Below are 22,653 nucleotides of genomic sequence, written 5' to 3' on the forward strand. Positions count from 1 at the left end.
CATACTTGGTCTTACCAGGAAAAAAGTAAAACTTCATACTTGGTCTTACTTATAAAAAGTGAAACTCTATACTTGTTCTTACTAAGAACAAGTAAAACTTCATACTTGGTCTTACTTATAAAAAGTGAAACTTCATACTCGGTCTTACCAGAAAAAAAGTAAAACTTCATATTCTGTCTTACTTATAAAAAGTGAAACTCTATACTTGGTCTTACTAAGAACAAGTAAAACTTCATACTCTTACTTACAAAAAGTGAAACTTCAAACTTGGTCATACTAAGGAAAAGTAAAACTTCATACTCGGTCTTACCAGGAAAAAGTAAAACTTCATACTCGGTCTTACGAAGAAAATGTAAAACTTCATACCAGGTCTTACTAAGAACAAGTAAAACTTCATACTCAGTCTTACTAAGAACAGGTAAAACTTCATACTCTTACTTATAAAAAGTGAAACTTCAAACTTGGTCTTACTAAGAACAAGTAAAACTTCATACTCGGTCATACCAGGAAAAAGTAAAACTTCATACCAGGTCTTAGTAAGAAAAACTAAAACTTCATACTGCTGTCGAAGTGTTTCATCTGACTTATGTACTGTATATGAAACTACATATACAAACATGTATAAATATTTGTTTAATATCATGTGTAAAAGAAGGTTATGACAGTCAAAAGAAACCCTCATAAAATACACATGGCAAGGAAATGTACGCTAAACATGGTACCTTCTAACGAACCACCTATCTTCAACCAGATGGTCTAGTGGGTAGTGTGCCTGACTACTGGCAGTAGGTTGTGGGTTTGATTCCGTCATTCATAATGAAAGCATTTCATTTCTTGTCTTCCCTTTTAGAAAAATGGACGTTTGAAACACAAAGTCCAAACTTAATCTGGTTCTTTACTCATCATGTCTTAACAGGAAAAAGTAAAACTTCATACTCGGTCTTACCAGGAAAAAGTAAAACTTCATATCCGGTCTTACCAGGAAAAGAGTAAAACTTCATACTCGGTCTTACCAGGAAAAAGTAAAACTTTATACTCTGTCTTACAAGGAAAAGAGTAAAACTTCATACTCAGTCTTACGAGGAAAAAGTAGAACCAGGAAAAAGTAAAACTTCATATCCGGTCTTACCAGGTAAAAATTAAAACTTTACACTCAGTCTTACCAGGAAAAAGTAGAACCAGGAAAAAGTAAAACTTCATACTCGGTCTTACCAGGAAAAAGTAAAACTTCATACTCGGTCTTACCAGGAAAAAGTAAAACTTTATACTCAGTCTTACCAGGAAAAAGTAGAACCAGGAAAAAGTAAAACTTCATACTCGGTCTTACCAGGAAAAGTGTAAAACTTCATACTCGGTCTTACCAGGAAAAAAGTAAAACATACTCAGTCTTACCAGGAAAAAGTAAAACTTCATACTCAGTCTTACCAGGAAAAAGTAAAACTTCATACTCGGTCTTACCAGGAAAAAAGTAAAACTTCATACTCAGTCTTACCAGGAAAAAGTAAAACTTCATACTCGGTCTTACCAGGAAAAAGTAAAACTTTATACTCAGTCTTACCAGGAAAAAGTAAAACTTTATACTCGGTCTTACCAGGAAAAAAGTAAAACTTCATACTCAGTCTTACCAGGAAAAAGTAAAACTTCATACTCAGTCTTACCAGGAAAAGAGTAAAACTTTATACTCAGTCTTACCAGGAAAAAGTAAAACTTTATACTCGGTCTTACCAGGAAAAAAGTAAAACTTCATACTCAGTCTTACCAGGAAAAAGTAAAACTTCATACTCGGTCTTACCAGGAAAAAGTAAAACTTCATACTCAGTCTTACCAGGAAACATTGGGAGCAGCACTGTAAGTTTCCTTAATGTGATTTTATGAAAACACTGTGAAATTCATCTGTCACTTCAAAGAGCTTTTTTTGTTTTAATGTGTTTATTGTTTAACGCCACTATCATGTTCTGACTAAAGAGGGTAACTCAGCCAGGTAGAACAAGAGATGACTAGTACAATATACACGGATTTATTTACATAAATATCATATATATATATAGCTAACAAATATATATATCAATGGTGAGCATACATAGACTTCCCAAGGACCGAGCATCTTCCTAGGAAGGCGAGAGCAAGTCTATAGACACTTACTTACTTACTTACTTACTTACTTTGGAGATTTAACGTGTGCTTTCCGACTGATGCGTATTTCGCAAACTGGCCCGGCCAGGCCATTTAATGTGTTTCCGAAAGGGGCGAAAGTGGTGTGTGCAACCCAAGAGGGGGCTTTAGGGGTTGCTTATATAGAATTTGGGAATTTTGAGATTTGGAATAGATGCCGATGGGGTTGGGGAGGAGAACTAAGGGAGCTGGGTATGGTGGATGTTTGTTTGTTTATGTGATTTTGATTTGGTAGGTTATTTTGTTTTTAGATGCGTTTTATTAGTTCCGTTTTGATTAAGAATACGCCTAAGGCCTTGAAGTTTTCTAGTTTTTTTTGTGGGTTTAGTATTGCTTCTAGAGTGAGAGCCTTGTTTAGATTGAGGGTGGTTTGTAATGCGGTTCGATGTGTTAGGTAGTGTGTGCAGTGGATGAGTGCGTGTTCTGGGGTTTCTAGTAGTTTGCAGTGTGGGCAGTTACCTGTAGTGTTTTTTTATTTTTTTTAGGTGGTTATTAAGGTTGATGTGTCCTGTTTGGAGTTTACTGATTACTCTGTCGATTTTTTTTTATGGATGGAGTGAAGACACTTCTTCCGGACCGATATTTATACTAACTTATATGTGGTATACCATGGGTTTGGGTAAGTTGACCAATCACAAGGTTAGGTTCTGTTTACCGACCATATTAAGGATCAACATTTATGTCAATGTTATTATAAGGTTTGGAACTATTTGGATGTGTATCCTTTGACGCTACTATTGTTTTAGATGATTAGCACTAGGTAATTAGGGTGCTGTCTAGACTTATTGAATACAGAGGTAATTAAGTGGTAGAGACAATGTTATTTTAGGGTTATGTTTACTTAGTTGGATTATGGGGATTAAGGTTTGTTTTCATTGATACTTAGACACCCAAATTAAGTCATAGCTTACATGGCATTTAGATTAACAATATTTCAATAGGGATAATTACTGAATGTTTTGGTTTAAGTGACAAGTATTTATGATTTAATATTTAGGTGATTTTGAACATTGCAATGATATTATATTTTGATATTTTTTGCATTAAAGTATATTTTATGAATAACTACCATTAAAGGTTTTCTAACAGTTGTTTTTAGTAAATAGCATCATTACAAAACTTAAGTACATATTTAATGCCACACTCAGCAATATTCAATCTATATGACGTCGGTCTGTAAATAATTGAATCTGGACCAGACAATCAAGTGATTGATATCATGAGCATTGATGCACACAATTGGGATCCGATGACATGCATCAACCAAATCAGCAAGTCTGACCACCTGATCCCAATTAATGCCCCTTACTAAAGCATGGGTGGTTGGAGACCTATTGTAACCAAGATCTTCACGGGTCCACTTCGAAGAGCACATTTCTAGTCTGTTAACTCCCTTGACTCGGGAAGCATGGGTTGCCGAGGACCAATTCTAACCAAGATCTTCACGGGTGCACTTCAAAGAGCACATTTATAGTCCGTTAACTCCCTTGACTCGGAAAGTATGGGTTGCTGAAGACCTGTTCTACCCTGGATCTTGTTGGGGCTATAAAAGTAGGTATGTTCTCTGATCTGACTGGTTTAGAAGCGTTATCGAACAAGCATAACATCACATAATGGTTTGGCCTTATACCCTTACACTGTTGTTTTAAAATGCTAAATACCCATCCCAGCCCTAATGCACACTGCAACTATGCCTAACTTCAGTCAGGCAGAACAAGATTTTTGCAAGGTGCAACTCTTGCACTCCTGAATGTGGTTTGACGCTCGGATCAATCCTTGGAGCTTCTTGAGTGGTTATCAAATCACTGTTATACTGCGTGCGTCACTTCAAAGATTTCGATGAATTCATGTGTATATCATTCATCCAGCCTTTCCATTCTTGAAGAACTTTCCCACAAGCTTTCTTTGATGAGAGCTTGATCTCAAAGGTCATGGCAGAGGCATTGATGGACTACAAGCTGAGAAAGGCCTCTATCTCTTTCAAGTGTTAAGAATAAAATCACAAAATCTTCAAACATGGCTGACTAATGCCCAGGAATTGCAAATTTCCAAGTGCACAATATCCAGAAAACAAAATCTATCACTTTGATTAGAGTGAGCGAGTGAATGTAGTTTTGAGCTCTGGTCACCATAATTCCAACTATCATGGTTGTTTGTTTGTTTTGTTTGTTTGTTTGTTGTTTAACTCCGCACTCAGCAATATTCCAGCTATATGACGGCGGTCTGTAAATAATCGAGTCTGGACCAGACAATCCAGTGATTGATATCATGAGCATCGATCCACGCAATTGGGATCAATGACATGCATCAACCAAGTCAGCGAGCCTGACCACCGATCCCGTTAGTCGCCTCTTGCAACAAGCATTGTCGCCTTTTACGGCAAGCATGGGTTGCTGAAGAGCTATTCTACCCCGGATCTTCACGGGTCCAACTGTCAAAGCCCCCTCCTAGATTAATGCACTGAAAGAGATATTAAATGTTTCAGCATTTAAGTCGCAAAACATCCATTCAAAAACAATAAACAACAATTTTGCTTGAAAAAGGCGACTAACAGGATCGGGTGGTCGGGCTCGCTGACTTGGTTGACGCATGTAATCATATCAAAATTGTGTGGATCGATGCTCATGATGTCAATTTTTGGATTGTCTGGTCCGCCGTCATATAGCTGGAATATTGCTGAGTGTAGCGTTAAACAACAAACAAACAAACAAACAAACAAACAAACATCATCTCTTGTTCTCCCTTGCTAAGCTTAACCAACCCCCTTTCAGTCAGAACATGTGATAGAGGTACAAACGTAAAAAATGTTTTGCACACTGTGTAAATCAGCTTAGCACAGTGGATTTATTAAAAATGTGCATACTGCTTTTTTTACAAGCACACCAAAAAAATGAGCTACTCATATTCCCTGCCAATATCACATGTCCGGCTGTGTGCAAGACAAGAAATATTGTCCGGTTTTCAAGGCCTGCTCCAAAAATGAGAACTTCTGCCATTTTCAGTCTAAGTCAAAGTCGTTGCCATGGAAACTTCCAAACTACCAAAAGGCAAGTTCATCACTAGACCTATCTATGTGCCAAGTTTGGTTAAGATATCTCTCATGGTTTTTTAGTTCTGCTGAAACAAAACGTGACGGATGGATGGACGGAAAGACGGACAGACAGCATCCATTCCTATATCCCCTTCCACTTCGTGGTGGGGGATGATAGTGAGTGAGTGAGTGAGTGAGTGAGTGAGTGAGTGAGTGAGTGAGTGAGTGAGTGAGTGAGTGAGTGAGTGAGTGAGTGAGTGAGTGAGTGAGTTGGGTTTAACGCCGCTTTTAACTGTATTCCAGTTATCATGTCAGCTTAATGTGGGAGGAAAGTCCAAAGTGATGCAGGTCTCCGACGTTTACCACTTCGGTGAAACCCACGAGCACAACCTAGACCTAGAAACAGAATACGGGGTTCGAACCCACAATCATAGGTTTCTTGAGTGCCCAAGGGGCACAACTCTGCAAAGCGAATCGCTGCACCTAAGACGACTGGGCCACCCGTCCCCCGGTGGAGGGATAATAAATACGTACTCTGATTATTGTAGAATGGAAGAAGAGAAATTTATCTTCAACCTCATTTAGTTGACACAACTGACAGATTCTATATTCTCAGGGGCTTTCAGAAAGAGACCAGATTCTACTAACAGACCTTAGACCAGCAATGGAAGGTAATTGGTTTCTATTGGGACCAATTCTAACCTGGGTCCTCACAGAAAAAGTCATTTTTTTAAATGCCAGCAGTGATGTGATGACATCGACATGACTGCTATCCCTTAATTATTGAAAGAAAAGCACTGAAAAACGTATGTGAAAATATCGTTCATACATTTTACTGACCAAGGATTATCAAACATGAAAACAGTAATATTTTAATATTGAGTGAATGTATGAATGTATGTCAGTCTTCAAGTTTACAACATTATAACAATGTCAAAAAGGAAACAACGCCATCATAATCCCCCGCTGCTTTGAGTGAGTGAGTGAGTAAGTGAGTATGGTTTTACGCAGCTTTTAGCAATATTCCTGCAATATCACGGCGGGGGACACCAGAAATGGGCTTCACACATTGTACCCATGTCGGGAATCGAACCCGGGTCTTCGGCGTGATGAGCTAACGCTTTAACCACTAGGCTACCCGACCGCCCCAGAGACAGATGGTGAGGTGATATGGGGTTTAACGTCGCGTCCAAGATTATTGCACTTATATAGAGACGTGTAATTGTGTGTGTGTCTGCTTGTTCTAGTCCGGACTGATGCCGATTTATAGTGCTAGCACACTGAGATACCACGCCGCAGTTTAATATGAATACCCCACTCAGACACAGTATACTCCGAGCCGACCAGTCCTTGTTTTAGCCCCTTAATGCCGAGGGCCAGACAGGGTAACAACAAGAACCATCTTTTAACGTCTTTTGGTATGACACGGCTGGGGATCGAACCCTGGACCTTCCGCTCTCCGGGCGAACGCTCTACCACTAGACCACGGAGGCGGTGTCCCAGTGACAGAAGCGTTCACTAGGTCTGCCGAGTGTCTAGATCGAATTCCCCGGTTGACTCACGGCCCTTTGTGTTGTTTATTATATGTGTGGGTTTAACCAGCTGGGGACACTCCTGGGAGTGATTGAGTTGGGTTTAACCATGAGTCAGCCAGCTGGGGACACTCCTGTGAGTGAGTGAGTTGGGTTTAACGCCGCTTTTTCCAGTTATGGTTTAAACATACTTATTTTCACAAAAGTGTGAAAATGGATTGGTAAACAAGCGAAGCCCTTATGTTAATACCCCTCCATTACACATGGGAGATATTACAATAAATACATCAATGAAGGTTAGATGTAACAAATAAATTGTACATGTCAAGCTAGATGTGTACTTATAATACATCTATTATTTTAAACAATCATTTAACTGAAAATCTGCCAGTTTTTAATATAAAGTGTTGAATAGAAACTAATATTAGCATTTGCTGGTTGTTCGCTATTCCAGTTATATCACGGCGTGTCAGCTTAATGTGGGAGGAAAGCCCGAAGTGATGCAGGTCTCAGACGTTTACCACTTCGGTGAAAACCACGAGCACGGGTATGGTGCTGACAAACCTAGAAACGTAATCAGGGCGAACCGGGATTCGAACCCGCAATTAGGCCAGTGAATAAGGGCAAAAAGGATTCTTGAAAATAATATGAATGTTATAAATCTCAAAAGTGAAATGTTTAACAAAGTATAAAATTGAGAAATTCAACAATCACCCGGAAGAAAGCCTTAGTAGTCACTGTCAATTTACTACATATTTTACCTGCCCCTAAGGACTAACGGGATCGGGTGGTCAGGCTCGCTGACTTGGTTGATACATGTCATCGATCCCAATTGCGTGGATCGATGCTCATGATGTCAATCACTGCATTGTGTGGTCCAGACTCGATTATTTACAGACTGCCGTCATACAGGTTGAATATTGCTGAGTGCAGCAACAAACAAACAAACAAACAAACAGACAAACAAACAAACCTATTCTTCAGCCTACCTTTCCCTTAAGGAAGCTCCAAACAAACAACAGTAAACTGTCTGGTTTTGAGGGGTCTGAGGGATTCTCCAATGTACTGGTGGCCACAGTGGCAGGGCATCTGGTATATACATCCTGGGGGTTGGGACTCGCACTGCTTGTGCCTCTGCCATTGGCTTGTAGATGGGCCTTGATGGACTTACAGCAAGAGAAGGTGACATCTATGCTGGCTTTGTTCTTGATGAGGCGGGAAATCGGATGAGTGACATGGCCTTGGTAGGGTATGGTGATTCTGGTGAGCGATTAGGTCTGGGATCAGAGTTCTTGAGGGTCCTGCGGATGGTTTTGGAGACTAGGTGATACCCCTCAACACCAGACTCAAAGAACATCAGACCTCTGTCAACAAACTAGACCTGAAATCCGAACACATCTTCAAGAACCAGCTCGGTAATTAGCACCGACAAAGATCAACACAGACCATTGCAATAAGTCCGAAGCACTAGGTAGATATTGGGGAAAACCTCCGACCCCTCAACATCAGACTCAAAGAACATCAGATCTCCTTCAACAAACTAGACATGAATTCCGCTATTCCAGAACACATCCTCAAGAACCAAGACCATAACATCATGTGGAAAGCCACCAAAGCCCTGTCTAGGTTATACTACACCAAATCAGAACCTGTTTGGACAGTGCGGTTTTCGTAGGGAGCCTTCAGTGTAGATCGAGAGATATCTGCAGGCTGTGATTGGAGGATATTCTGTAAGATTTTTATGTCTTTCAAATGTACATCCATCCAGTTATTAAAACTGACCATGTTTTTCTATATTTAGTACTGTCTTTTTCAACATGATGACTTATGCTGAATGTGACCACAGCTATTTTCAAGTAGGTGACATTTGGTGCGAAACTGGGGGTGGCGTGTTTAGCTTACGGTACTTGGAAAAGGAGCTGACTAAGCTAGTCATTTTTATTTTTTTTATTGCTGCTCTAAGGCCAAACTGTGCACACACATACAGGTAATAGCTGTTGAGTGCTTAGTTATTTAAAAAAAAATCATAACGTTACTATAGAAGTCTATGGGAAAACATTTGGTTGTGTGTAACCTCTACTTACAACAACAGACGACTAAGAAAACTACAAGAAGCTCTTGACATCAGGAGACACCAGTCAGCCATGAACCTTGACCATGGAACCTAGTGCTTGAGATATATTAATTGATCGGTGCTAATAATCTAGGTGGCCTTCATTTGGCCATTGCTATTTCCATTCTTTTAATTCAACCCCATCCCCACCCCCGCCTCCAGTCAGCCCATTGTCCATTGCCAATTACCAATCAGTGTGATTATTAGTCCTGTCTCTGTCTTCCAGCTGCACTATCAGCGCTAGTTACTGTAAATTGTTGGCTTCCATTGTCTAGTGCTAATCAACTATCAGCGCTAGTGACTGTAAATTGTTGGCTTCCATTGTCTAGTGCTAATCAACTATCAGCGCTAGTTACTGTAAAGTGTTGGCTTCCATTGTCTAGTGCTAATCAACTATCAGCGCTAGTGACTGTAAATTGTTGGCTTCCATTGTCTAGTGCTAATCACCTATCAGCGTTAGTTACTGTAAATTGTTGGCTTCCATTGTCTAGTGCTAATCACCTATCAGCGTTAGTTACTGTAAATTGTTGGCTTCCATTGTCTAGTGCTAATCACCTATCAGCGTTAGTTACTGTAAATTGTTGGCTTCCATTGTCTAGTGCTAATCACCTATCAGCGCTAGTTACTGTAAATTGTTGGCTTCCATCGTCTAGTGCTAATGAACTATCAGCGCTAGTTACTGTAAATTGTTGGCTTCCATTGTCTATTGCTAATCACCTATCAGCGCTAGTTACTGTAAATTGTTGGCTTCCATTGTCTAGTGCTAATCACCTATCAGCGCTAGTTACTGTAAATTGTTGGCTTCCATTGTCTAGTGCTAATCACCTATCAGCGCTAGTTACTGTAAATTGTTGGCTTCCATTGTCTAGTGCTAATCACCTATCAGCGCTAGTTACTGTAAATTGTTGGCTTCCATTGTCTAGTGCTAATCACCTATCAGCGCTAGTTACTGTAAATTGTTGGCTTCCATTGTCTAGTGCTAATCACCTATCAGCGCTAGTTACTGTAAATTGTTGGCTTCCATTGTCTATTGCTAATCGCGTATCAGCGCCAATCATCTGTTGGCTTCCCTTGTTAAGTTTCCACCTTTTGTTATCTCATTATTTTCGTTGTTCTTAGAGGTACATACATAATTATCATGCTCCCTGCCTCATAGCATTCGACCTGTGAAGATTCCGGGGTAGAATAGGTCTTCAGCAACCCATGCTTGCCGTAAAAGGCGACTATGGGTGGTCAGGCTCGCTGACGTGGTTGATACATGTAATCGTATCCCATCCGGATTGTCTGGTCCAGACTCGATTATTTACAGACCGCCGTCATATAGCTGGAATATTGCTTAATGCTGCATTAAACAACAAACCAACCAACCAATCATAGCATTCATTCACCTGATGAAGGAGTAAGCATTTACTCCAAAATGTGTTCCTCATGATAAAGAAGTTGACATCCATGAATTCTCTTCTTTACACTTTTATTTTGTTTGCTATATTACAAGACATAATAAGTTCCCATTAAAGTGGAAATTGAAAATTATGATGAAAATCCTGTAGAATATTCCATCCAGAAATTCTCTTCCTTATGTGTATCACTTCTCAATGCCTTTCAAAGACTCCAAATCAGAGGTAGTTATTGTGCTTTAACACCTCTGATTGACCAATGACAATTGAGTATAAATTCCCAAATTCATGGTAGAATGTCTGGTCATGGTGTATAAAAGGGTTGCAATGGAGACACCATACTAATTCTATGCCATATGTTATTTCCTCAGAATACATACGAATCAGATTCATCACAAAGAGAGTCGGTGAACATCTATAATCCACTGGGGGCACTGGTGGCCCTGTCGTCTAAGGCGCTGCAAATCGCTGTGCAGAGTTGCGTCCCTTGGGCAAGCCAGAAACCTATGATTGTGGGTTCAAATCCCTGTTCGCCTGATTATGTTTCTATGTTTGTCAGCACCATACCCGTGCTCGTGGTTTGCACTGAAGTGGTAAACGTCTGAGACCTTCATCACTTGGGGCTTTCCTCCCACATTAAGCTGACACAACGTGATATAACTGGCTTACTGTTAAAAGCGGCGTTAAGCCCAACTCACTCACTCACTCGCTATAACCCACCGATATAATCCAGTCATGAAAACAACTTCCAAAATGTCTTCACCACTTGTAGAAATGGGACCAGTATCAATCTAATCTTTGTTGCTGGAACAGCCATAAATAAAAGCAACAAAACCCTTTCCATATTCAAAAGATTGTACTATTCTGACTTTATCCTGAGCATGTGTTTATGAATCACTATCAAAGAGTGATGATACCAGGTGTTCGCGAAAAGGTGAGTGTATCCTGCCCCACCGGTGGCACCTGTCACAAACACATGCAAAGGCAAGTCAATTGTTCACCTGAAAAAACACAGGAACTTATGGTACAAGTCAAAATAGGGAATTGCATCGGACACATTTTTGTCACTGATGCGTCAAATTTGGAAATGTCCTCCATGGCTACCATAAAACTGTTTGAAAGCTTTACTGAGACCTTGAATGTTGTAACCTTCATCAAACAGCTTCTGAGTAAGGGTCGTGTGACGCTCTTTAAAACACCAAGCCTGGCATACACTGCTGTTATCTCGTACTATTATCATAATAAGTCATTATTAATATTCATAGATAAAATGTGGCATGGCTGGAGAGACAACAGCAACACAGTGTTTATAAAAGCAGAGTTTTACTTACATCATAAACAACTACGTTCGATAAAAAAAATGTGCCAGGTCAGCAGATCATGGGGGTGGTGCCCTTTGAGCATCTTGCCTAACCCGAGCTCAGCTTGGGGTGAGAGCTTTTACGTGAACACTGTCTCTCTGTGTCCCTTACTGTTCCTCATTCAATCTGAACCAAGACCTGTATAGTCAATTTACCAGGACCAAAAAAAAATAATTAAAAATAAATAATATTTAATGAAAAAAGATTTTGTAAAAATTAAAATAAAATTGGTAAAAATATAAAGAAATATTTTTTTTTAAATCTAAAAATTGACAAAATCACAAAAAAAGACCAGGATTAAATCAATTACATAAACATGCCCTTTGCGCATCTTGCCTAACCCGAGCTCGGCTAGGGGTGAGAGCTTTCACCAGTCCTCATTCAATCTGAACCACGACCTGTATAGTCAATTAACTAGGATAAAAAATAAATTAAAGAAAAAAAAAATATTTAATGAAAAAAGATTTTCTAAAAATCTGTAAAAAAATATTGAAAAAAAAAATTTGTGGAGGGGGGTAAAAATATAAAGAAATATTTTTTTTTAAGTCTAAAAATTGACAAATTCACAAAAAAGACCAGGATTAAATCATTTACATAAACATTCCAAATCTATATTGACATAGTTTTGGCCCAGCTTGGTGGTCTGACAGTAAAGGTACAAGACAATGCACAAGGCTGACACAAACTCATACAGGGCTTAACGAAGTGATTGACGAGTAACTTACCTTCTCCACATTAAGATGGCATGGCCACAGGATAAATTAACCTTTTAATATAAGTGTTACATTAGCCAGTGAATGTCAAGGATACCATGATGGTTGTATCCTCGAGTGCCGGACTTACCTCAGGTCAGTTAAAAAGATGTTTCTGTTGTCACGACAGGGGAGGGTGTGTTGTGTGTAGGAGAAACCATGTCTCCGAGGGATTACTGGAGATTGTAAACCCTCACATGAGGGACGTTCCCGAATGTGAGGGTTTACAATCTCTAGTAATCTCGAAGAGACATGGTTTTTCCAACTTATTAACCGACTCATCGCATAGACAACGTTTTTAATTAAATAACTGTAATAAAAACTCTCAAATGTATAACCTGTATCGGAGACAAGCAAGGGATATGTGACCCAGGACTCTCCACATGGAGACAAGCAAGGGATATGTGACACAGGACTCTCCACAGAGACAAGCAAGGGATATGTGACCCAGGACTCTCCACATGGAGACAAGCAAGGGATATGTGACACAGGAATCTCCACATGGAGACAAGCAAGGGATATGTGACACAGGAATCTCCACATGGAGACAAGCAAGGGATATGTGACACAGGAATCTCCACAGAGACAAGCAAGGGGTATGTGACCCTGGAATCTCCACAGAGACAAGCAAGGGATATGTGACACAGGAATCTCCACAGAGACAAGCAAGGGATATGTGACACAGGAATCTCCACAGAGACAAACAAGGGGTATGTGACCCAGGAATCTCCACAGAGACAAGCAAGGGATATGTGACCCAGGAATCTCCACAGAGACAAGCAAGGGATATGTGACCCAGGAATCACCACAAAGAGATAAGCAAGGGGTATGTGACCCAGGAATCACCACAAGGAGACGAGCAAGGGATATGTGACCCAGGAATCACTACAAGGAGACGAGCAAGGGATATGTGACCCTGGAATCACCACAAGGAGACGAGCAAGGGATATGTGACCCTGGAATCACCACAAGGAGACGAGCAAGGGATATGTGACCCAGGAATCACCACAAGGAGACAAGCAAGGGATATGTGACCCAGGAATCTCCACAGAGAGACAAGCAAGGGATATGTGACCCAGGAATCACCACAAAGAGACGAGCAAGGGGTATGTGACCCTGGAATCTCCACAGAGAAACAAGCAAGGGATATGTGACCCAGGAATTTCCAGAGAGACACAAGCAAGGGGTATGTGACCCAGGAATCTCCACAGAGAGACAAGCAAGGGATATGTGACACAGGAATCTCCACAGAGAGACAAGCAAGGGATATGTGACCCAGGAATCTCCACATGGAGACAAGCAAGGGATATGTGACACAGGAATCTCCACAGAGAGACAAGCAAGGGATATGTGACACAGGAATCTCCACACAGAGACGAGCAAGGGATATGTGACTCAGGAATCTCCACACAGAGACAAGCAAGGGATATGTGACACAGGAATCTCCACAGAGACAAGCAAGGGATATGTGACCCTGGAATCTCCACAGAGACAAACAAGGGATATGTGACCCAGGAATCTCCACATGGAGACAAGCAAGGGATATGTGACACAGGAATCTCCACAGAGACAAGCAAGGGATATGTGACCCTGGAATCTCCACAGAGACAAGCAAGGGATATGTGACCCAGGAATCACCACAAGGAGACGAGCAAGGGATATGTGACCCTGGAATCACCACAAGGAGACGAGCAAGGGATATGTGACCCTGGAATCTCCACAGAGACAAGCAAGGGATATGTGACCCAGGAATCACCACAAGGAGACGAGCAAGGGATATGTGACCCTGGAATCACCACAAGGAGACGAGCAAGGGATATGTGACCCTGGAATCACCACAAGGAGACGAGCAAGGGATATGTGACCCAGGAATCACCACAAGGAGACAAGCAAGGGATATGTGACCCAGGAATCTCCACAGAGAGACAAGCAAGGGATATGTGACCCAGGAATCACCACAAAGAGACGAGCAAGGGGTATGTGACCCTGGAATCTCCACAAGGAGACGAGCAAGGGATATGTGACCCTGGAATCACCACAAGGAGACGAGCAAGGGATATGTGACCCTGGAATCACCACAAGGAGACGAGCAAGGGATATGTGACCCTGGAATCACCACAAAGAGATGAGCAAGGGGTATGTGACCCAGGAATCACCACAAGGAGACGAGCAAGGGATATGTGACCCTGGAATCACCACAAGGAGACGAGCAAGGGATGTGTGACCCTGGAATCACCACAAGGAGACGAGCAAGGGATATGTGACCCAGAAATCACCACAAGGAGACAAGCAAGGGATATGTGACCCAGGAATCTCCACAGAGAGACAAGCAAGGGATATGTGACCCAGGAATCACCACAAAGAGACGAGCAAGGGGTATGTGACCCTGGAATCTCCACAGAGAAACAAGCAAGGGATATGTGACCCAGGAATTTCCAGAGAGACACAAGCAAGGGATATGTGACCCAGGAATCTCCACAGAGAGACAAGCAAGGGGTATGTGACCCTGGAATCTCCACAGAGAAACAAGCAAGGGATATGTGACCCAGGAATTTCCAGAGAGACACAAGCAAGGAGTATGTGACCCTGGAATCTCCACAGAGAAACAAGCAAGGGATATGTGACCCAGGAATTTCCAGAGAGACACAAGCAAGGGGTATGTGACCCAGGAATCACCACAGAGAGACAAGCAAGGGATATGTGACACAGGAATCTCCACAGAGAGACAAGCAAGGGATATGTGACCCAGGAATCTCCACATGGAGACAAGCAAGGGATATGTGACACAGGAATCTCCACAGAGAGACAAGCAAGGGATATGTGACACAGGAATCTCCACACAGAGACGAGCAAGGGATATGTGACCCTGGAATCTCCACAGTGAGACAAGCAAGGGGTATGTGACCCAGGAATCTCCACATGGAGACAAGCAAGGGATATGTGACACAGGAATCTCCATAGTGAGACAAGCAAGGGATATGTGACCCAGGAATCACCACAAGGAGACGAGCAAGGGATATGTGACCCTGGAATCACCACAAGGAGACGAGCAAGGGATATGTGACCCTGGAATCACCACAAGGAGACGAGCAAGGGATATGTGACCCAGGAATCACCACAAGGAGACAAGCAAGGGATATGTGACCCAGGAATCTCCACAGAGAGACAAGCAAGGGATATGTGACCCAGGAATCACCACAAAGAGACGAGCAAGGGGTATGTGACCCTGGAATCTCCACAGAGAAACAAGCAAGGGATATGTGACCCAGGAATTTCCAAAGAGACACAAGCAAGGGGTATGTGACCCAGGAATCTCCACAGAGAGACAAGCAAGGGATATGTGACACAGGAATCTCCACAGAGAGACAAGCAAGGGATATGTGACCCAGGAATCTCCACATGGAGACAAGCAAGGGATATGTGACCCAGGAATCTCCACAGAGAGACAAGCAAGGGATATGTGACACAGGAATCTCCACAGAGAGACAAGCAAGGGATATGTGACACAGGAATCTCCACAGAGAGACAAGCAAGGGATATGTGACCCAGGAATCTCCACAGAGAGACAAGCAAGGGGTATGTGACACTGGAATCTCCACATGGAGACAAGCAAGGGATATGTGACACAGGAATCTCCACAGAGAGACAAGCAAGGGATATGTGACACAGGAATCTCCACACAGAGACGAGCAAGGGATATGTGACCCTGGAATCTCCACAGTGAGACAAGCAAGAGGTATGTGACCCAGGAATCTCCACATGGAGACAAGCAAGGGATATGTGACACAGGAATCTCCATAGTGAGACAAGCAAGGGATATGTGACACAGGAATCTCCACAGAGAGACAAGCAAGGGATATGTGACACAGGAATCTCCACAGAGAGACGAGCAAGGGATATGTGACCCAGGAATCTCCACAGAGAGACAAGCAAGGGATATGTGACACAGGAATCTCCACATGGAGACAAGCAAGGGATATGTGACACAGGAATCTCCATAGTGAGACAAGCAAGGGGTATGTGACCCAGGAATCTCCACAGGGAGAAAAGCAAAGGACATCTGTCTTAGGAATCTCCACAGAAAGACAAGCAAGGGGTATGTGACCCAGGAATCTCCACAGAGAGACGAGCAACGGGTATAGTGACCTGTTCCTTCCCAACGAGAGATCTCTCCATCACGGAATCCCCAAAGGGGTCAGCTCCAGACAGCCTCCAGTAAACAGATCTTCTCTGAACCAGTGACCAGCCATGTCCGGTGTTAAAAAACACACCACTTTACTGTCTGACAAGACGTTAATTGGCCAATTTCCTGGACGGGAGGCTATTCGTGGGATGCTTCAGCACTTTGGTTTGGTCATCGATACAGAAGACAGATACTCTAAATACTAACACATACAGTGTCAGTCTCCTAAACTAAAGGCTCCAAGTACAAAAACAACTTTCTTATACAGCAACATTTTTCTCTAGTCACATATTCTACCTACCTAGAAGAAACAAATCATCTCCTAAGAAAAATATGTTTGTTTTTTAGCCACACTCAGCAATAGGATGGTGGTCTGAGATTGATCAAGTCTGAAAAAGATAAGTCAGTGATTGATATTATGAATGACAATCCACAATGACCAGTACTGGAAGTCCTCATTTGGTGTGTTTGACTCCTACTGTAGCATTTTGATCAGGTGAAGTGAGGTGAGGTGAGGTGAGGTGAGGTGAGGTGAGGTGAGGTGAAATGGGGTTTAACGTCACGTCCAAGATTATTGCACTTATATAGCGACGTGCGTGTATATGTGTGTGTTCGTGTGTGTGTTTGCTTGTACTAGTCCGGACTGATGCCGATTTATAGTGGTAGCTCACTGAGATACCATGCCGCAGTTTAACATGAATACCCCACTCAGACACAGTATACTGACTCCGAGCCAACCAGTCCTTGTTTTAGCCCCTTAATGCCGAGCGCCAGACAGGGTAACAACAAGTACCATCTTTTAACGTCTTTTGGTATGACGCGGCTGGGGATCGAACCCCAGACCTGGAACTCCGGGCGAACGTTCTACCACTAGACCACGGAAGCGGTCTTTTTTTATCAGGCATGTTATTACTATGCATTATCATCATCATTACCATTATATTACCGTTGAGATTATGTCCCATATCCTTGGCTCATTTACGTAAACTGTGGAATGCCTTGTTTTTATTACTATTTTTTACAGATTAAAATATAAAATGCAGCAAAGAGGGTATGGGTGATCCGGGCACAGTCAGGCTGGTTAGGCTCATCATCAGCTCGGGGCCCTAATATGCCCCCTCTACACGCAGCCCAGACAGCGAATGGGACTTCTCTGCCTAGTCGAACCCACCCAGAACTTTTCGGAGAATGTGAAGACTCCCCAACACTGCAGCCTTCTGCATTACCCAGATTGTAGGAAGGGCTGTATTCCTGGCAGCAAACCCGGGTACTGTCCCAATGTCAGTCAACAGATTGGGAGGTACCAAACCTAAGGCACCGAGAACAATGGGGAGTCGGACAACTTGGTACTTGGGATGCAAGCATGACATTGTGAAAGCGCGGTCCGCATATTGGCCATGTTTTTCCTCAATCTTGTCAATCACATTTGTGTCAAAAGGTATTGCTAAAAATCGACAAGATCAGGTTTGTTGGCCTGGACAGGTCTGAGGCTGTATATGGGCCTATTCGAAAGAATTTTGTATTTAGCACCTTTCTTGCATTATTATTTGAGTGAATGGATGATTGAGACAGCTATTCTACTCAAAAGAAAGGCATGGCATGACATATTCATTATAGTAATATCAAAGAATCGGGTGGTCCTTAACTTCTTTTGAGGAGAATACCTGTCTGAACCATTCAGTCACTCAAGAATTTGAAAAGAAAATGTCCAGGTATTCATCTAAAACCTTAGAAAAGTGTGAGTGAAAAAAATTGTTAAAATTTGATATTTAACATCACATCAGCACTATTCAGCTATATCGAGGCGAAGAAGCAGTCTTTAGGGAAATATCATCTTTTATGTTACAAAACACTTCTCATCACCATAGTAACAACATGAACACACTCAACCATGGCCATGGGGATCGAAGACTTCGGACAAAGTAATTAATAAATCAATTCTCCAATAACATCTTTTTATTTCAGACAAAAAAATAGTGAACATATGAAATCGAAAAAAATTCAAGTAGGGTCACCATGATCGTATAATTCCAACAAAAAGTAAAAAGGAAGAAATATAGAAGGTGTCTCAAGAAAAATATCACCTGAAATGAAACAAAATAACTGTTGGTATCACTGTGGCATTGCTGCCAACTTTCCCAAGTGTGTGAGTGAGTGAGTTGGGTTTAACGCCGCTTTTAACATTATTCCAGTTATATCACGGCGTGTCAGCTTAATGTGGGAGGAAAGCCCGAAGTGATGCAGGTCTCAGACATTTACCACTTCAGTGAAACCCACGAGTATGAGTATGGTGCTGACAAACCTAGAAACATAATCGGGATTTGAACCCACAATCATAGGTTTCTGGCATGCCCAAGGGACACAACTCTGCACAGCGAATCATGATACCTTAGATGTCCTGTAAACCTGGAAATTGATGCGTCTTCAAATTAATACGACTGACCCCTAGCCAAAAATTATTAGCACTGAGTAGAGCACTTCCGTAAAAACAATAAACAGTGTTTTCCTAAAAACAACACACAGTTTACATGTTTAGTCTGTTGACTGGCATTAAGGAAGTTAAACTGTTAATTGAACCACCAACAGGTCACTGATTGGTATGCGGAGAAGGTGTCAACAAGCTTGACATGAGTGGGTAGAACTCTTGACCCCAGCAGTGATAACTCACCGGACGCCCATTGTGTAAATAGAGGATTAACCACTGTGTTCGGTTGTTACCGAAAAATCTACACACGAGTGATTAATCTGCCACGATTAGAACGAGGCTTTGCCGAGTTCTAATCGTGGCAGATTAATCACGAGTGTGTAGATTTTTCGGTAACAACCGAACACAGTGGTTAATCCTTTTTCTCCCATAACAATACGCCATAAAATATCGAGCTCGTAGTTGAAGATTTCCTGTGTTCAGTAACCACTCGGGATTCCCCCGAGCCTCGTTTTCAAATATGCCCAGTAATACAACTGCACCGAAATCAAGTAAATAGGCTCTAGCGACGACAACCCACAGGAGTCTTCCCGTGACAGGCAAGGCACTTGTTTGCATTCATTTTACGGGCTTTGTTAATTATTAAAAGATGATGGAGTAACGTTTTGAGAATTATTAATGTGACTTGATATCTATAAATGGGTTTGGATTAGAGTCTACCCGGCCAATAACTATTTGTATTCATCTCGTCGCGACTATCAGTCCCAATGCGCAACACTAAATAGGTCCACCTTCGAGTGTATGTAAACACGTCATACGTTTATTTGTCCGCTGGAAACTAATGTTATAAACCCAAATAAGAGGAAATTAAATTATTTTTGTTGTTGTAAAATATTGATAACGAAAAACAAGGGCTCAAGGAACTTATCAGGCTAGATTCTATAAATACCAACTCAGGCAACTGATCAGCTGATTGTTGCTAGGTGAATCTTCTCAACTCCATGAAAGAATTGAAATATTTGTAAACGAATTTTGCTCTTTAAACTAATTTCACAGTGAATAATTCAATATTTGACTTTTGAACATACTATTTACCATCACAACACCAAAAATGTTACTAAATGAGTTGTCTAATTTTCCCACATTTGAGAATGACAAGAAACAATGAATTTGACAAGCACAATAGTTTATTGTGTGTGAAACATAAAGACATAGGATATATGTAAACAATAAAATATCATTTCAACAGTTATCAAATATTTACAACATTTAATACATTGTCTTTAATACTGTTGATTCTGAAAATAATTAACTGTGATGTTGTATGTGCCCCCATATATATTGTTGAACATTCCCTGCACGGGATCTACACCCCTGGAGACATTGACTGTGTGGCTCTCCCTCTGCTCAGAACTTGTTCTGGACATCTGGCTGGACACCATGGTGCTCACAGGATCTGGTATGGGGCTCACAGGACCTTGTGTGCTTTTGGGTCTTTTTGCTTGTCCACCAATAATCTTAGATATGGTTCTATGTTGGTTGCTGTTCAGTGAACTGTAGTCATTTAGGCTTTGCACATTCTTGTGGCCAGATATCTGCAATCAATAAGCTTAATAAATAATACATTTTTATGAGATATGGGGTATGTCAATTTCATTCCTAAAATTTAGTTATAAGTATTTTCTTTGTATCACGTTGACATAAAGAAGTTGCACAGATCTTTACAAGTTTTCAAACATTGAAATTTGATTTTTTAACTTTGAATATTCACTGATTTAGCACTTAGTGAAGCTCCTAACCTGCATCACTTGGTTGCTAGGAACACCAGCATCACACAACTTTTGGACAACATATTTTCTCGCACTATGGTTGGTCAACCTTTTGGCTTGTGGTCCTCCATCTGTCAAACCTGAATCATAACGGTTTATTCGAAAACTTTATTACATTTGTTATATTAAATCTGCATTTAGTAATTAAGTCAAGTTATCATCACTGTAGTGTAAACATTATCATGTATTGATATGAACAATTTACATGTTCTCTTATTATATTGATATTTAGATCATATAGTTCAACAGATATTACCTGCTGCTTTCGCCATAGATTTCATGAAGGAACCCAACTTGTTGATCCCTACTGGCTGTCCCCTGAACCACTTCTTGGACTTATTCATGTCTGTACAAGTTGATATATAAAAGGGATCAGTTTCCTTCATGTAGTGTGTTGGCCTCAATTCTGAATACTTTTTGAACATCCTTACAGGACAACGTTCTGGGTTCTCCTTGGTAGCCCACATCTTTGGCTCAACTTGTCTGTAAGACAAACACATGATAGATAGAAATAGTGAAAGTATCTTTCACATCATTGATGATCTATTTTACTGATTAATTACAAAATTATTTGTGTAAGGTCACTCATTATAATTCATAAGAGTTACATTTCTTTCATCCATAAAACATACCAGAAGATGATTTCAAATTACATTAAAATCAATTTTATTGAAGTATATTTTAAACAATTGAATATTTTGGTTTTGTTGCACATTAAGTTGTATTTATATAATATTCACAATACTCACAAATCATCACCAATTTATTTTCCTTACCTGATATTATTTGGATCTGCTCCACCTCTTGTTTTTGTAGATCGCTCACAGAAGGCGACATAATCGTCGCCATTACCGTCCTGCTTCAGTTTCAAATCGCCCCACTTCATATCATGGTGCTCCTGCACTCCTCTCATACCAAAGTTTATGGTATTGTTAAACCATACAGTGTGCAGGAGCGCCTCCGGTGTGTGTGATCCCAGTTGACCTGAAGAGAGAGGGAGACTTTATATCAGTAAAGAGAACACCTGCCAATTATACATTACCTACAGACCTTTTATAACATACATGTGAAGAGCACCACTTCGCTCGTTACAAAAGTTTTAGCTGTTTTCATATGTTTTTTCATAGCTAAAGAACTAATTGTCACAGAATATTTGGATGTTAAGAGCTGAATAAATTTATCATAACATGGATTTACCTGATGAGTAAAGCCTGTCAACTTCATCCTCTGTGAGGCAATCCGCTTTACGAGGTCTGTTTCCTCTCCCACTTCTTTTCAGTTCCATTTGTTTGGAAGCAATGACCATATTAAGCTGGGAGAACTCCTCGCTCCTAATGAGACAGTAGGCGTAATTGTGTTCCCTCAGATGTCGGTTAAATGATGATAACATTCCTGTAAGTAAAATGTCTTTAAGAACTTGAAGATAAGCATGCTTCATACTTTTAGTAATAAGCAGACTGTTCTAAATAATAATTTGATATTAAGTGTATTATCCTAATGTAGAATAAACCAAAATTAAAATCATCATAACAATATATTTAAATTTAGATTTGTATAATTACTTTGAAATTTAAGATGTTCAAATATTATGTGTCATCTATTAAACTAACTGTAATCAGATTGTTCCTAATTTTGGAATATATACTATACATTGCTATCAGAATGACAGTAAGTGAATGATGTGGATGTTTACCAAAATATTAAACTTCAATTTCTTTATCATGTTTGTTAACATCTGTGAATGTAATAGTGAAAAGTTGCCAATCTGAGGCCCATGTTTTTGTAATATTGGATATTACTTTAATAATGTTTCTAAAGTGCGTAATTTTACCTTTAAGGGATGATGGTTCATAGTTTT

At 40.8% G+C, this 22,653-nt stretch overlaps 2 protein-coding genes across 2 annotated transcripts in view; both read right to left on the minus strand.

Moving 5' to 3' along the window:
- The window catches only part of LOC139460991 (NAD(P)H-hydrate epimerase-like), a 276,986-nt gene that overhangs the window by 220,877 nt on the left and 33,456 nt on the right, over nucleotides 1-22,653 (minus strand). The gene's annotated exons all lie outside the window — the stretch shown is intronic.
- On the minus strand, nucleotides 20,250-21,708 carry LOC139460486 (uncharacterized). Its single transcript, XM_071241966.1, has 4 exons — nucleotides 21,572-21,708; nucleotides 21,052-21,278; nucleotides 20,766-20,875; nucleotides 20,250-20,561 (listed from the first exon to the last, which is right to left on the minus strand). The coding sequence occupies exons 1-4, from the start codon at nucleotides 21,706-21,708 to the stop codon at nucleotides 20,250-20,252; spliced, it is 786 nt and encodes a 261-aa protein (XP_071098067.1).

This window comes from Haliotis cracherodii, unplaced genomic scaffold (assembly GCF_022045235.1).
Source record: "Haliotis cracherodii isolate W230 unplaced genomic scaffold, xgHalCrac1.p SCAF_14, whole genome shotgun sequence".
Lineage (NCBI taxonomy): Eukaryota > Metazoa > Mollusca > Gastropoda > Lepetellida > Haliotidae > Haliotis > Haliotis cracherodii.